Consider the following 15,405-nt stretch of genomic DNA (forward strand, 5'->3'; position numbering starts at 1 on the left):
TGCTGTCGCTAATCGATATATCTATATGGCGATATAACATCAACAATCCTAGTTCTAGTTTGACGGACGCAGTGTCTAAAAATTAAAAGTAGAATTAAAAAAGCAGTGCAAACGTGTGCAAAATCTCGGCACACGCGCATCTTGCAACGTGTTTGTGATTGTGAGCCATAAATAGTTGAAATTCTGTAGAAACCTGTAAATATTGGCTTTGCGAGGCCACATAGGTGTTCTGCCAGAACAAAAGAGAAATTTTTGTGCGTGTCACCGTCCGTCATCCTCCACCCTCCTAAACGCCTTGCGTTGCGATCGGCAACGACACAAAACGGTAAACGTTGCTAGAGGCCCAACGAAATGCAATAGACTTTGCCCGCATTTCACAATTTTCATGAATTTCTCATTGTGACGGCAGGTGAAAGTGCCATTTCAGGTAAGCATTAAGTTATTGGACATTTTCAATCTATTCCGTGTACATTTATGTATATCTGTTTTTGTAGTGCGAGCTAGTCAGAAAATGCGCAGATAACATTTACATTGAAAAACATGGCCCCAGAATCGAAAACAAACAATTTTGACCAAAAATATTTAGGGTGCTCCTAGGATATACGTATATCTATCGATAAGTGTTAAAGATTTCTTGGAAAACTAACAACAGCTTATGAGTCAACCGCTCTTTGATTTTTTTAAGAAGCACCTCTTTGTTTACGTTCTTAATTATGGCTATTTTATTTAAATTTCAAGCGATTCACGCATCATATGTTAGGTTATGATATAAAGGCCGATTATCATATACATATATGTTTCGAATTTATCCCCGCAACAACAAATACGAGACAATGCAAACTATGTATTTGTCATGCAGTCCTTTTAAGTCTTTTGAATATATGCATAAATGATATTTTCGCCATGTCATTTTGTCAACAGAAAGCCCTTGTCAGTAGTGCCCAGCTGCTCGGCATATATAAAGATAAAATTGCGCAATCTACTCGGGGACCGTCTAACCAACCTTAATTTTGGGTTATAATAGGATAATCAAAAAAAAAAAAAAAAAAACATATTTAATTTGCACATCGATATGTTATCGATATACATGCTGTCTCTTGTTTTGATATCGTTTACTGCAGTCCACCTGCAGTTGTTCACCCCGCCTTCGCTGGTTGACAATCAGATAACGTCTGCTTTGCGCTGGGGCTCTAAAAATAGTCGCTGGCCGTGCTGTATAGTTGTGTTCGTTGCGGCTTTTGTCATAGGTCAGAAATGGACTAGTGCGTAGTTGATCTTAAGATCACAAAGAACAAATTAGCTGGCAGGTTCCGTCTGCAGTTGGATGCTGCGCAGCCAACGAATCATTGTCTTCTCGTGAACTTGACGTTGACCGCTGGACTTTTGTTTATTTGTTAAATGCGCGTGGCAATTCAGTCAGTCGCCCGTGTCACTCTCTCAATTACTGTTCGTACGCTCTCCCGATCTGACTCGCTGTCTCTCTCGTTTCATTGTTTGGTTCGTTAACCCGTGGAGCAGAAGAACTACGCATCAAGCAAACATACGGGAATTGCTAGAGTATAAACCCAACTGCTCAACTCAATAAGCGATATGCCGGAAGAGGAGCCAACACAAAAGCCCATGGACGAGCACCAAGAGCAGCCACAGGCCGAACAGATGCCCAGAGAAAGCGATGCTAATGCCGAGGAACAGCTGCCGCCGCTGCAGCTGCCGCCACATACCCCGTCTACAGACTTTGTTGTAACGGAGCTTTCCGCTGAAGAGGCAAGCATCTTTGTTAGCTAAAACAAATCTCATCTGCGTCTTGTCTAACGGTTGCCAAATTTTTGTTCTTTACAGATACGCGCCCGACGGCTGCGCACATTGGCGGCGCGCAGCAGCGCCCACATTCCCGCTGCCGCACCGTTGGCAACAGACAAACCAACTGCACGCATCCAAGCAAATACCCCAAGTGAATCGCGCTTGGTGCGCGAGGTGTGCGCAAGTTCGAGCAGCATGGAGGCGGGCTCATTGGGCGACAAAGCGACCATAACATGGTCAGATTTGGGCAGCAAGTCGGACATGGATGTGGAAATGAAATCGGTGGCATCAACGCCCATACAGGACATTGAAATGACGTCCGCACATTCCATCTGCGTGCCGAGCACCGTGCTGCTCAACTCAGAGCCCAAGACGCAGCCAATCGTATCTACTACGGAGTCACCGCGGCCTAAAAGCGCGGACGAGCGCAACGAACAGCTGTTGTCCAGGCTGCTGAATGCAACATGGAATGAATTCGGATGTGGTTCCATTATTTGTGCACAGACCGCCAGCTTTCTGGAGCAATATCCAGAACTGCGCTTTGAGTTTGAGCCCATTGTCACAAGTGTTCTGCTGGAGACGGCATTTAAGTTCTACAACGATGAGGTGGACGACAGCTTTAAAGTGGAGGGCGAGACACCACTTGCCACCGGTCTGAGTGACGCCAACGGTGATGACAAGGAATTCTCGTCGGCCAAAAAGATTAAGAGCGACGACACCGAGGTGCAGGAGATATTAGCTAATGCGGTGGCCTCCAGCGGAGCCGCTGAGGAGGATCAAGGTGCAAGCGCCAGCGCAACGCCCAGCCAGACCGACATAACACCCAGCGATGCATGTGTTCCCTGTGTGGTGCCGCCTCCCCTGAACATTGTGACAACCTCCAAGCACAATGCCATGCTCCATCTGCTGCGCTGCTATCAAAACTATCAAACCGAGTGCGAAAGATCCAGAGCCAATGAATCACCCAATCAGGCAGTTGATCACAGCACGCAGCAGGTTTTGGCTCTGGCCTTTAGAAACATAATGCGTGTCGCTGTGCTGGTCCTAACAGATCGCATACAACAGAACCTCAACTATCAACTGGATCAGTCTACGTTGCTGGAGCTGATTTACATGGATCGTGTTAGCGAGTCATTCCTCATCGATCTGGTGGCCGAAACGCATCAACAGCGCGAAGTCTTCGACACCATATTCGGGCAATTGTTGCGCGGTCTGTTCAGTGGCATGCAGCGAAATATTTGCAGCTCGAAGATCAATACACAACAAATCGAATGGCTGTCCAAGTTGGTGGTCATTAAAGTGGGCAATGTGCGTCCAATTGCCGATCTGGTTGCCCGCCAACCCAACTATATACCGCCCATATGCACCAAGATACCGGGTCGAGAAATTGTCAAATGCAGTTTTCTAGGTCCCTTTCTGTCGGTCTCACTATTCGCCGAGGAGAATGTAAAGTTTGCTGAGTTCAGCACCAAAAACAAGCTCGAGGATGCAGCCACATCGCGACTACGTTGGGTAAGCAACTTGCGCTCAATCTCCAAAGAATAGCAGCTCACTTTATTTTTGTTTGTTATTTATCCCATTCACTTAGGAGCTCCACTCGATGCGCACTCACATGCATACGGTTTTCCACTCGCTGTGCGTCAACGCCAGCAGTCGCCCACAGACGCTGGAGTACATTGCCCAAATTCTGCGACACAATGATCGTCGCGTGCAATTTGCCAGCGATGAAAAGCTGCTCGCTCGCGATGGCTTTGTTATAAATCTGATGAGCGTGCTGCAGCAGCTGTCGGTCAAGATAAAACTGGATCGTATCGATGCCAATTTCCACTACTACAGCAATTCGCTAGTTAACATTGAACAGGACACGAAGATCCGTTACAGCGAGGAGGAGTACAAGAGCTTTTTGGCTCGTGATTTCTCAGCTCCAGCGCAGAATGTCAATTTCCAAACGCAGTGCTGGTTCCTCACGCTGCAGGCTCATCACCTGGGCTATCTGCCGGCCATTCAGCGCTATCGTCAAAAGGTGCGCGCCATCAAGGAACTGCAGAAACTAATTGACGAACTGGATCGCACAAAGCCGCATTGGGTCAACTCACGCTATGCCAATCGCAACAATCAGTTCAAGGAGCGATGGGAGAAGCAACTGCGCAAACTGAATCGGTACGAAACACAGACCCAAACCCCAAACTGTAGAGCTTTAATAACTCCATCCGCAATGTTAGAAAATGTAAAGGGGATTATAATTTTAAACGAAATGTGTAACACACAGAAGAAGAACCCAATTATAATTTATAGTATATTTCTGTTCATTATCAACAGCCAAGTCAATATAGCCATGTTTCTGTCCAAAGTAGTCTGAGTATTAAAACTATAGCCAAGAAACCAGATCGCACCACAATATCATGAGGAACAGTCACAAATTCGAGTATAAGTTATTTTCACAGTTCTCCAATCAACATGGGACTGCTTAATCATATAGAAGAATCGGAAACACTTTTTAGCCATATATACGAAAGGGTATTAATAATTCGGCGTGCCGAATCAATCAATTGCATATATGAGCAACAGTTTTAAATAGGTAAATAATATGTTCAATGAAATATTTATAATTTGTGGCTGTGATTAATTCAATCGGATTTCTTAGAAGCGGACAGACGTGTTTGTACTTACCCCCAATTGCTCTCCCTGCAGTACTTCCTAATATTCAACTGGTTCTCGTTCCATTTTTGTTAACAGCTCCAAGACATGCAGTGAGATAACGCTCCTTGATCCTGCGCTGCTGCAGCGCTGCACTGAGTTTTATTCGACGGTGTGCGAGTTTATGCTTTATCAATTCGAAGGACGTGCAATTGAAGGTCCCTTCATTTCGAAGCTGCAGGTGCAGCAGCTAAAACCGACTGATGCATTTTCTGCACTGCCCGAGTGGTATATCGATGACATCGCCGAGTTCATATTGTTTGCCATGCAGCACGCCAATGTGGACATCAGGCAGGGCATCGATCATTCGATCATCACATGGCTATTGACCTGCGTGTGCGCCTCGCATCTCATCAAGAATCCCTATGTAACTGCCAAACTGGTTGAGGTCATGTTTGTGTTCTCCCTGAAGCCAGCCAATTCGGTCAACACAGCGGTCAGTAAATCGACGATGCATTAAAAGTTGACAGTCAATCAATTTTGTTCTTAACAGATGTGGAATCATGAGCTGGCGCAGAATGCGCTGGTCAGCGCACTAATGCGATTTTATGTGGATGTGGAGACCACTGGCCAAAGCACTGAGTTTTACGATAAGTTTACTATAAGGTGAGTGAGCTGCAGCCGTCATCACGTACAACTTTTCATTTAAATCATTTTTTTCTTCTCAGATACCACATTAGCCATCTGTTCAAATCCATGTGGGAGAATCCCATACACCGGCAAGCTGTCATCTGTGAGTCGCGCCAGGGCAATCAGTTCGTGAAGTTTGTCAATATGCTGATGAACGATACGACATTCTTGCTGGACGAATGCCTCGAGAATCTAAAGCGCATACATCTAACGCAACAGCTGATGTCCGATGCTCAGAACTGGAGTGGCATGAGCGCCGAGCAGCAACAGAGTCGGCTCACCCAGCTGGCAACGGATGAGCGGCAATGCCGTTCTTATTTAACGCTAGCTCGTGAGACTGTCGATCTATTTCATTATTTGACCGTGAGTTGTTTAACGTTGTTTGTGTTTGTTTTTGGATTGTTATTCGACTTTTTTGATTTACTGCAGAGCGACATCAAGGAGCCGTTTATGCGCGCCGAGCTGGTTGATCGTCTCAGTTCCATGCTGAACTTTAATCTAAAACAATTGGCTGGGCCCAAGTGCAACGATCTGAAAGTGAAGAATCCAGCCAAATATGGTTGGGAGCCGCGCAGTTTGTTGGCCCAAATCTTTGATATATATCTCCACTTGGACTGTGATAGATTCGCGCAGGCATTGGCCGCCGACGAGCGCTCTTTCGATGTGCATATCTGCAATGAGGCAGCGTCTCGCATTAAACGCCTAGCGCTACGTTCCGGCGTGGAGGTGGAGCGTTTCAAGGCGCTCACACAGCGGGCTCATGAGATTTACGGTAAAATTCCATATGCCTTATAAGAATCGTTTGCTGAAGCTATGGTTTCCTTGCAGTTTCAAATCAACAGACTGAGGATGAGTGTGCCGATGCACCAGATGAGTTTAAGGATCCGCTTATGGATACGCTTATGTCGGATCCAGTTGTGTTGCCCTCGGGCACAGTGATGGATCGTGCAATTATCACGCGTCATCTGCTCAACAGCTGCACAGATCCGTTCAATCGGCAGCATCTCACCGAGGACATGCTGGTGCCCAATATTGAGCTGAAACAGCGTATCGATGCATGGCGCAAGGAGCAGCGGGGCAAGCGTAACAATAGCTAAGGTGCCGCCAGATCCAGAACCATAATCTACAAACTAACGTAGCTTAATGTGCAGTTTTAGTGTCTACCTATATCTCTATACAAATATTATTATAATTAATATATATATGTATATGCGCTTAAACAGCTGCTAGAATTTAGTTCATTTTTTTTATGTTTTTCACTTGGGGTAGTCGCACTCGCAGTCGCAATTCTCAAGTTCATCACATTACAAAAATATTCTTGTTTTCAGATTTCTCAAAACTTATGTATATGTTAAAAATGCAATAATTTTAATTATTAAAGTACATATTGTATATTGCTTAATTGATTGTTTTTGTATAATTTCTTTAAAAAAAAAAACGCGGTTTCTGTATAAATTCACGTTCACAAATACTTCGGTTATTATAATAAATATATATTTTGTAATTTCAATTTAAAGTGTGGTGATTTTTTAGCTCCTCCATTGATCCCGATTTAAGGGTGGATTTTTTTTCGGAACGAGCTACGACTACTCCAAGTATTAGGTGCCACAGCTTGGCTCTTGCTTAACAAAATTTGGAATTTAATTGCAACTGGAATTTACAATAAAGTTTTAATGAAGCGCGTATTGCTAATATAAATTATACATATATATAAATGTGTGTAGGTGTAGGTGTGTGTGTGTGTGTCTGTTTTAATTTTAACTGTAACTGCATATTTATTTGTTTTATTCGCTCAGTCTCAGATGGATGCATGGCCTGGAGATTGATGGGGCAGCTGGCGGCAGGTGGGTCATTACCAGAAGGGACACCAGCCAATATAACACTGGCAGAGGTTCTCATTGTTTGTCGCCTGCTGTATGAGCAGCTCCACCTGCTGCTGCTCCGTCATCTCGGTCATTTGGAAATCTGTGCCGGTTAGCTTCCGATTGACACGCTGTATAACCATGCTGGCCTTGCTGTTGGTCACATCCGCCACATTGGTGTAGCCCACATGCAGCTGTTGTGCCTCGTAGGTCTTGGACTTGGCTAAGGGATTGCCCTGCAGCAGTGACTCCTGCTCAATGGAGTTGCTTGGACTGCCGCCGCTGGCACCAGCAGCAGTTGTTGCTGTTGTATCATTGGCCTTCTTGTCCACATCGAGCAGACGCCAATTGAGCAGCGGATCGTACACGAATGCTTCCAGTACGGCCATTAGCGAATCCTTGTTGCGACGCAGCACCAGCATAACGCTCTCGCAGGTGCGCCGATAGGTGCCCTCAATGCCGGTGACCTCCATGGCCTTGATGAGCATTCGTGTCAGCCGGAACGGTATCTTCTCGGGAAACTTTTCACGCGTCATCGCCACCTCGAAACAATCGCCAAAATCAATATGCAGTATCTTGCCACTCATGCGATCCAACATCAGATTTGAGGGATGACGATCACCCAGGCCGAGTATATAGCCCACCATGGACATGACCGCCAGTGAGCGTGTGTAATTGTTGCGCCGCTCGAACCACAGCTCCGACGAGGGTGACTTCAACCACAACAATTTGGCCAGATCATCGCCTTGGGTCTGGCCCAGAGCATATTCGAACACCTCTACCTTTTGCATGAGCGTCAGATGATCATAGTCGGGCGCATAGTTCAGCATGGTGCGATGCTCCTGATTCAGCGGCACCTTCTTCTTTTCGCGATAGTCCCGGATGAGCGTGTGCAGCGTATCACAGTGCGGCACCCAGCCAATCAGTCCGGAGTTGGTGCTAAGCGGTATGACGGCATAGCGCTGGATGGCCAGATTGCGACGAAACGTATCGGGATCGTCGAGCAGGAGCGTATTGACCAGCGAGAAGAGCTGCATGACGCGCTCATCCTGCCGCAGATCCTCGTGACCCTTCAGCAAGTACATATAGTCCTTGCCGTTGGAGCCACGTATGCATAGTTTGCGCGGTCGCTGTTTGGACGTGATCACCTGCAGATTGGTCTTGATGTGATTGATGCGTATTAGCTCCTGGCCGGGATTATAGGAGCCCGGTACGGCCAGTTCCAGATTCTTGCAGGTCATCAACTTGGGCGACACATAAGGCAGCTCCAGCGATGTCAGCTGCGGCAGTTGGCGGGATATCTTCTGGAACACATGATAGTATATATCCCAGGCACGATCCAAATCCATGAGCACAGCCGACGTCTTATAACGCTGCGTCCACTCATACGCCTCGGTCAGCTCACGGCCGTAGGCCTGCGAGAAGGAGGTCTCCTTGAGGGTCTGTGGGCCGCGGTCCAGCATGGCGTGCAACGGTTCCAGAATCTCAAACATGCCCTTGACATTACGATCTCCAAAGTAGAGGCGTGAAGCCTCCTCCAGGCCCTCGTGCCACTGCTCGTGCCAGAGTATGGCCACGCGTATCAGCTCCTCGCTGCACATGACCGCCTGCTCGACCAGCGTGGGCGAGTGCTTGCGCATCGAGTCGAGTATCTTGAAGGCGGCATTTTTGCGCGCCAGCGATGCGGACTTGGAGGCTACGGTCAGTGGATAGACGAGTGCCTGCGGATGATTCTTGCCAATGTCCATGAGCAGCTGATGGATTAGCTGACCCACCAGTTTGCGATGCGTATCGATGCGGGCAATTAGCTGTGGTATCACCTGCAGCCAGGTGTTAATCTCAATCATTTTCATGCCCGAGAACAACGCCTCATAGACCTCCGCATGGTGTCCATAGTCGAACCAGAGCGTCAACAGACGCAGCGTATCCTGCAGCGAATTGCCACGGATTAGGCTAATGGAGCGGAAGAAGCCCTGCACCGCAGGCACCGCATACTGTTGTATGATCAGATGCTCGCTGTCCAGGCCCAGGCCCATGGATGCCGGCGATTGCTGGCGTTGATTTTCCAGTACCTGCTTTTGGGATTGCACCACCTTGAAGTTCATGTAGGCCCACAGATGCCACGCCTTGTACCAGTTGGGATCATAGTTGGTGGCCTTCTCGAAGCACTCCAGAGCCCCCTGCACTGCATCCGGATTGGGTCTGTTCTCGTGCAGTTTGTCCTGCCAGGTGGCCAAGCGCAAATAGCAGCGCGCCATCAGACGCTGATCCTGCTGCTTCAGTGCCTCCGACGGCAGGCAGCTCAGCTGCGTGCTGTACGTGTTGACGAAGTCTCGCAGCTGCTTGTACGCCAACTGTGGCTGTGAGGAGGCGGCGAGATATTTGGTGTAGGCATAGGTGACCTGTGGCTGGTTGCACGGCAGCGGCTCATCTGGCGCCAGAGCTGGATCAGTGCCCAGCAGCATGACCAGCGTCTTGTGCGACAGGTATAGGGAGCCGCTCTTGCGGCACAAGCTGGCATACTTTAGCCAGGTGTGTATATACTCATGCGGCTTTACTACCAACGAGTGCACCTGGATAATGCGGCGCCAATCCTCAACCAAACGCTGTCCGCCCTGCAGACGCTTCCACCACATGGCCTTGAGCGGTTCGCGTCGTTCCGGTATCAGCTTGTACTGTATAACCTCCTCCAGTTCGGCCAGCATCTGAACGCAGACCATGGCGCCATAGGCACGCTCGTACGACTCGCCGGCCATGGAGGTCAGCTCGGTGTCCAGCAGATCGCGGGTCTCGTCAATTAGACGCTGGGCCGTCTCAAAGTCATCGTGATGCACGGCGAGCACAGCGCGATAGAAGCTGCCGTCCTGTGTGTCCACGGGTATGCAACGTACATATTCCTGCATGCCATCCCAATCCTTTAGGCCCCAGGCGGCAACGGCAGCCAAGGGACTGGCGCGCGATTTGGCCTCCGTGCTAAAGTTGGGCCATTCCTCTTTGCATCTGGTGCTCAGCTGGGACCAATCGCCAAGCGCCTCCAGGCAGCGCATATGCCCCAGACGCGCCTCCAGATCATTGGGATCAGCATTCAGATTAAGCTGATAGTGATGCAGTGCCTGATCCCAGTTGTGCAGCTTCTCGTACCAGCGTCCGTGGACGCTGCCCTCGCTCGCCGTGTTCCGGTAGGTGGTGAGCAGACCTTCGGCGGCTTCGCGCTGCTGCAGCTTGTTGTTAATATGGATGAGCGACTCAAAGACATGCGCCTCCTGGCGCGGCACAAACTCCTCCTCTTTGTAGCGCAATGCTTTGGCATACGCTCGACACGCCATGGCATGTGTGCCAAGCAACTGTGTCTCAATGGGTATGGGATCGCGATCGCAGTGCTCCATAAACTCGGCCAGATTGAGTATGGTCTGCGTGATCTCGGGCATGTCCGTGACCTGCAGCGCCTGTATCAGTGACTGGGTTAGCTCGTGCCTATGCTCAGGCGAGAGTTCAGTCCAGCATGAGATGAAGGCCGCATTAAACAAATCCCGCAACAGCGTATCATAATCCTGGGCCAGCACACAGCAGGCGCGCAAGGCATGCGATGGCGACTCCTTGAGCAGGCCTATGGACAGACGCTTCAGCCACTCCACCCAGTCATCCTTGGAGACGCGCCGCGTCACCTGCCAAGCGGTGCGCAACGCATTTGTGGACACTTTCAGATTCTTGCTGCTGCTGTTGCTGTCCAGCACAAAGGGCTCATTGTATTTGGGCTTCGCCTGGCGCTGCCCGAAGTCGCCGCCAATGCCAACGCCAATGCCGCAGCCATCCACCAAGGTGCTGTTGGATTGAATGTGGTCGAGCAGCTTTTCGTATTCGGCATCCACGATGCGATGCTTGTTGATGGTGCGCTGCACCATGGGCACAAAAACCAGATACTTTTTGCCCAGCTGCTTGACCAGAGAGCGCAGCGTGGTCATTGCCTGTTCGCGCAGCTCCGGCTCCGTTTCCAGTACACGCACCAGCGGATGTATTATGCGCGAGGAGAAGTCCGTAAAATCCAGCTGGCCAGCCAAACTGTTGATCGTCTCCAGCGCCACCAGGGACACCTGCTGAGGCACATAGGGCGAGTCAAAGAACTTGACAATGGGCGGCACAATTAGTGGCAAATAATAGCCCAGGGTGCTGCCAAATTTCTGCAGCGCCTGCAACAGTCGCCGTGTAACCATTCGATCCTTGGAGTTGTCGTGCTGGAGCACACGCAAAATTTGCGGTATGAGCTGCGCCAGATAATCCCGAAACTCGCAGCCCAGGGCAACGGCAATCTGTTCGATTAGATTGATGAGCGTGGAGTGAAGCGGCGTATTGATGGTCCAGAATTCCTTGATCAGCTTAAAGATGTCGTCCATATAGCTGATGATGTGCAGCTTGACAAAGGCCACCAGAATGGCCAGCTGCTGGAAGAGGAACTCACGCAGATTATTGTCCGCGGTGCGCACATTGTCCAGCAAATTGGGCAGCACCTGTGCCAGATACGGCACGCACTTGATGCCCAGCGTATGAAAGATGAAGGTGACAGCCTGCACGACGCTGGTGTGACGTGTGCTAAGTGTTGGATCGCGGAGGATGCGCATGAGCGCCGCAATGGCCACAGCTGGATAATACTCATCCAGTGCGTGGGAGCCCATGTTCACAAGCAGCTCGGCCGTGGAAATGTCCTGGCTCTCGTCCGCCTTGCCATCCGAGTAGGCAATTAGCACATTATCCTTTTGGCTATCAATCAGGCCCTTATTCATTTTATGCTTGTACGGATCCATTGCGCCAAGCAGGCCCAGCACGCGTATCGTTTCGCGGCGTATGGAGCGACGCTGCTCGGTCTTTAGGAAATTAATCAGTATATCGATTAGCACTGGATACTTGTGATAGGGGCTAACCACACGCCCTGTGGCGCTTATCAGCTGGCCGAGTGTCCAGAGCGCAACGCCACGCTTGTCCGGGCTGCCCGCATCGCCCAGCATCTCGAGCAGTATGGAGAGCAGCTCATCTGCCCACAGCTCCATTTCGTTGGAGCCGCCATTGACCTCGGCCAGATCGCCAATGGTGCGCAGCACATTGAGCACCACGCCAGGATTAGACTCTGGCTCGTGCAGCTTGGGCACGAGCGCTTTCAGTATTGGATTCATATAGGATGAAATAAGACGCGGCGTGCTAATGACTAGATGATCCAGCATACGTGCGCTCTGCTCCTTGTTGCGACTCATGCCCGAGTACTTCAAGTCCGTGAGCAGCTCAATCATGGTGGTGCGCAGCTTTGGCATGACATAGGCGGGATTCATGGAGGACAGCCGCCCGATGGTGACCATGGCAAGTTCGCGTATCTCGAAGATCTCATCGTGCAGGGTTATGAAAAGCGCATTTAGCGACTCCGGTTGCGCCAGCTTGGCATCAAAAGTTTCGTCCAGCGAGCGAAGTATACGAATGCGCACATTGTAATCCATGTCGGTGATGGCCACCGACAGCAGACGCTCAATCACATGCGAGACCGTGTCGCTCAACGTCTTTGAGTTCTCCATGCTGTCCGACGACTGCACGGCCAGCTTGAGCAGACGCGTACAGGTTTGCACCGCTTCCAGGCGTATTTCCTGATGCTCGTGCACAATAAAGTAATCCGCGCAGCTGCAATGAATGTGAATATTAGTGAATGTTTGAAAAGATTGCTGGATTTCAGTGGCACTCACCGCTGCACAAAGTCGAGCATGTTCTGTTCCTCGAAATTAAAGGTACCCAATGTCCTTAGAGCCAGCACAATTGTGGGGCTATCGGCACTCTGGAGCAGCAGCGAGGCATCAATGCTGATGGGCGGCATTGTGGCATATGGTATGGTTGCCGGCTTATTCATTAGCACCTGAAAGAGAATGCCAATCAGGCCATCCGTAATAGCTGACTTCAGTTGCGGCACATTCTCGGCCAGTTCGCGCAGACAAACGGTCAGCGCTGGCGAGAGGCCTGTGTGAAACATTTGCTCAAGAATTTCGCGGACATCGTCCGCGATTTGTGACTTGACCGCATGCGCCAGCAGCGTAATGCAGGCAAAGACCGCCGCATCGACAGGCGGTTTGCGTTTACTGGCCAAATCCTTGGCTGGCAGCGCCTGCTTAATGCTGCCCATAATATGCTTCAGATGTTTCTCTATATCGCTCTCGACGGCCACGGCTATGTAGCCGATGGTGATGTATGCCACGTTGCGATCCTTTTCCTTGCCGCGCAATATCGACATTAAATGGGCCACACAAGTTTTCAAATATTGCGCCACAAACACTTCGCGATTAAAGGCAGCCAGACGGGGCAAGATCTGCAGCAACGCCTGCTGCACATATGGCGACTTTGAGGTGCGCTGCTCCAGCACATTGTCGCATATGGTTATGAAGTGCTCCTTAAGTATCTCGTGGGCGTAGGCGGACTCCAGTACGTTTTGCTGCAAAAATAAACAAATATCGTTAACAAAATGGAATCGAATCAATGAATGGTGAAAATATGAGCTACCTTTAAAGTAATAATTATAAAAAATTATACTATGCTAGTTGGTACACGGATTATTTTTCTAAAATTTCTTATAGTAATAAATCGCTAGGCAGTTCCATTTTTCGGTCGAGCACAGCAGCTTCAAAGTAATTCTTAAGCTAAGTGATAATAAATTAAAATAATATCTACATTTCAGATAAATGAAAGGGGCATAAATAATACCTCTTAAACTGATTTATGACTCGATTAATTGATAGAGTATGTTTGTTGCTTACACTCGTCAGCTTGTTGCCCGTCGCATTGTGCTGCTCGCCCTCCATGTGCATCTGTGTGCTGCCCAGTTTATCAACGAAAGGCACCTTGAGGCGTGGCACAATGGTGGTCAGTTGATTGCCAACTGATGAGGAATTAGTCGCTTCCAGAAATTTATTGTGCTGCGACTTGGGAAAGAGCATCTTAAGCGTTGTATATCGGCGTTCCCAATGCGCATTGGCGCAACGAAATAGCTCATTGAAGACAATGAGGCCGCCGTGTATGCGATCGTCGCGAGTCATGCCCTTTTGCTCCTTGCCCGTGAGCACATCGCTGCTGAAGCTGCTGCTGGCCTCTTCATAGCAGATCTTATACCACTGCGGCTCACTGGATTGTTTTGTGCTCTCACGCTGGGCGGTCACAATGAGTGCGGCGCGCAGGGCCTCGCCGGCAGATTCGCGTATCGCTGGCTTCGGATCAAAGATGGCATTAAAGATGTGCTCGAAAAACGTAAGAATTTGCTGATAGAAATATGTGGGCAAGGCAATTGCCAGCTCACGTAGAATAAAGACGGCCGCGTGACGGCGATACTGTAGTAAACAAATATTTAAGTATAATTGTTCGTAATGGTAAATAATTTGATAGCTACGCACCTCTTGTCGGTCGCCGCTGAGCATTTCAAAGGCCTTTTTGATGTCGAAGTCAAAGGATTCCGCGCCCTTCGAGCCGGGCATATTGGCCAGCTTGACCAGGGAACGTGCCGCAATTTCCATGACGGACACATCATTGATAAGCAGCAGATCGCGCAATCGATTAAGGTACGGCGAGATGCCTTTGCGCGTGATCAACGCGTCACCGCTTATGAGACACTCTGGTAAACGGAAGCAAGAACAGGATATGAGGCAAGGGTGAAACCCAGAGGCATCTACAATCGGAATTGTTACTCACTCATAGCCAGGGCGCCGCCTTTCTTCTCATTGATGTCCGTTGCATTGACCATGTTGAAGATGTGATGATCGAAGTCGTCAAAGAATTGCACCAGCTCCTCTTGCGACATCTCGCGCAGCTCTGTTTTGACATACAGGAACAGGTCCTGTGCCGCCTTGTTTTGCACATTGCGATTGCGTGATTTGAGTCCGTTGACGAACTGCTGCACAATCGAGGATGTCGACATATTTACGTTCAATAGTTTCTTGGGTCAGGGGAAATCCCCAAGCGCCTGCAATTCAAAGCAGGTGCACCCACGTCCAGTCGAGACTTTGAGGTTATAATTTGCTTGCCCGGAGTCTGAATCTGTCTGGGCACGTCACGCAATGTTCCACAGCTTGCGTTCGGCACTTTCACATGTTTGTGTTATGCGGGGCAGCGCGACAATCTCAATAAATGTACTTTTTAAGATATATCTCGTTCTCAAAATTACTTGGCCCCTGTTTTCGCTAAAAGTTTGTTTTGCAGCCGAGACGGTAGTAGAGATGTAACAGAACAGTTTGCTAGCTGCAATTTACACGATAGTTCATATATCGATAGTTTAGTGCTTGGTACACTGATGCGATAACATTTAGACTCATGGGTATTTACACGTACCAACAACACGTTACAGTAGAATATTATTAATTCGCTTTTTAGTTGATTAGCAAATAAATAAACACAACAAATTATA

The 15,405-nt window shown here is 49.1% G+C and overlaps 2 protein-coding genes across 2 annotated transcripts; one reads left to right on the forward strand and one right to left on the reverse strand.

Moving 5' to 3' along the window:
• Window positions 1–32: 32 nt before the first annotated feature.
• Ube4B (Ubiquitination factor E4B) lies at window positions 33–6,529 on the forward strand. The gene is made up of 9 exons (XM_002051637.4): window positions 33–427; window positions 1,519–1,764; window positions 1,840–3,312; window positions 3,389–3,960; window positions 4,537–4,933; window positions 4,991–5,103; window positions 5,166–5,490; window positions 5,557–5,899; window positions 5,956–6,529. Exons 2-9 carry the CDS (start codon window positions 1,591–1,593, stop codon window positions 6,222–6,224), a joined length of 3,666 nt encoding a protein of 1,221 aa, XP_002051673.2. The 5' UTR covers window positions 33–427; window positions 1,519–1,590; the 3' UTR covers window positions 6,225–6,529.
• Window positions 6,530–6,599: 70 nt separating this feature from the next.
• Window positions 6,600–15,228, reverse strand: mTor (serine/threonine-protein kinase Tor). Its single transcript, XM_002051636.4, has 5 exons — window positions 14,694–15,228; window positions 14,399–14,616; window positions 13,769–14,335; window positions 12,710–13,446; window positions 6,600–12,647 (listed from the first exon to the last, which is right to left on the reverse strand). Exons 1-5 carry the CDS (start codon window positions 14,917–14,919, stop codon window positions 6,980–6,982), a joined length of 7,416 nt encoding a protein of 2,471 aa, XP_002051672.1. The 5' UTR covers window positions 14,920–15,228; the 3' UTR covers window positions 6,600–6,979.
• Between the last annotated feature and the right edge of the window lie 177 nt (window positions 15,229–15,405).

Source organism: Drosophila virilis, chromosome 4 (assembly GCF_030788295.1).
Source record: "Drosophila virilis strain 15010-1051.87 chromosome 4, Dvir_AGI_RSII-ME, whole genome shotgun sequence".
Taxonomy (NCBI): domain Eukaryota; kingdom Metazoa; phylum Arthropoda; class Insecta; order Diptera; family Drosophilidae; genus Drosophila; species Drosophila virilis.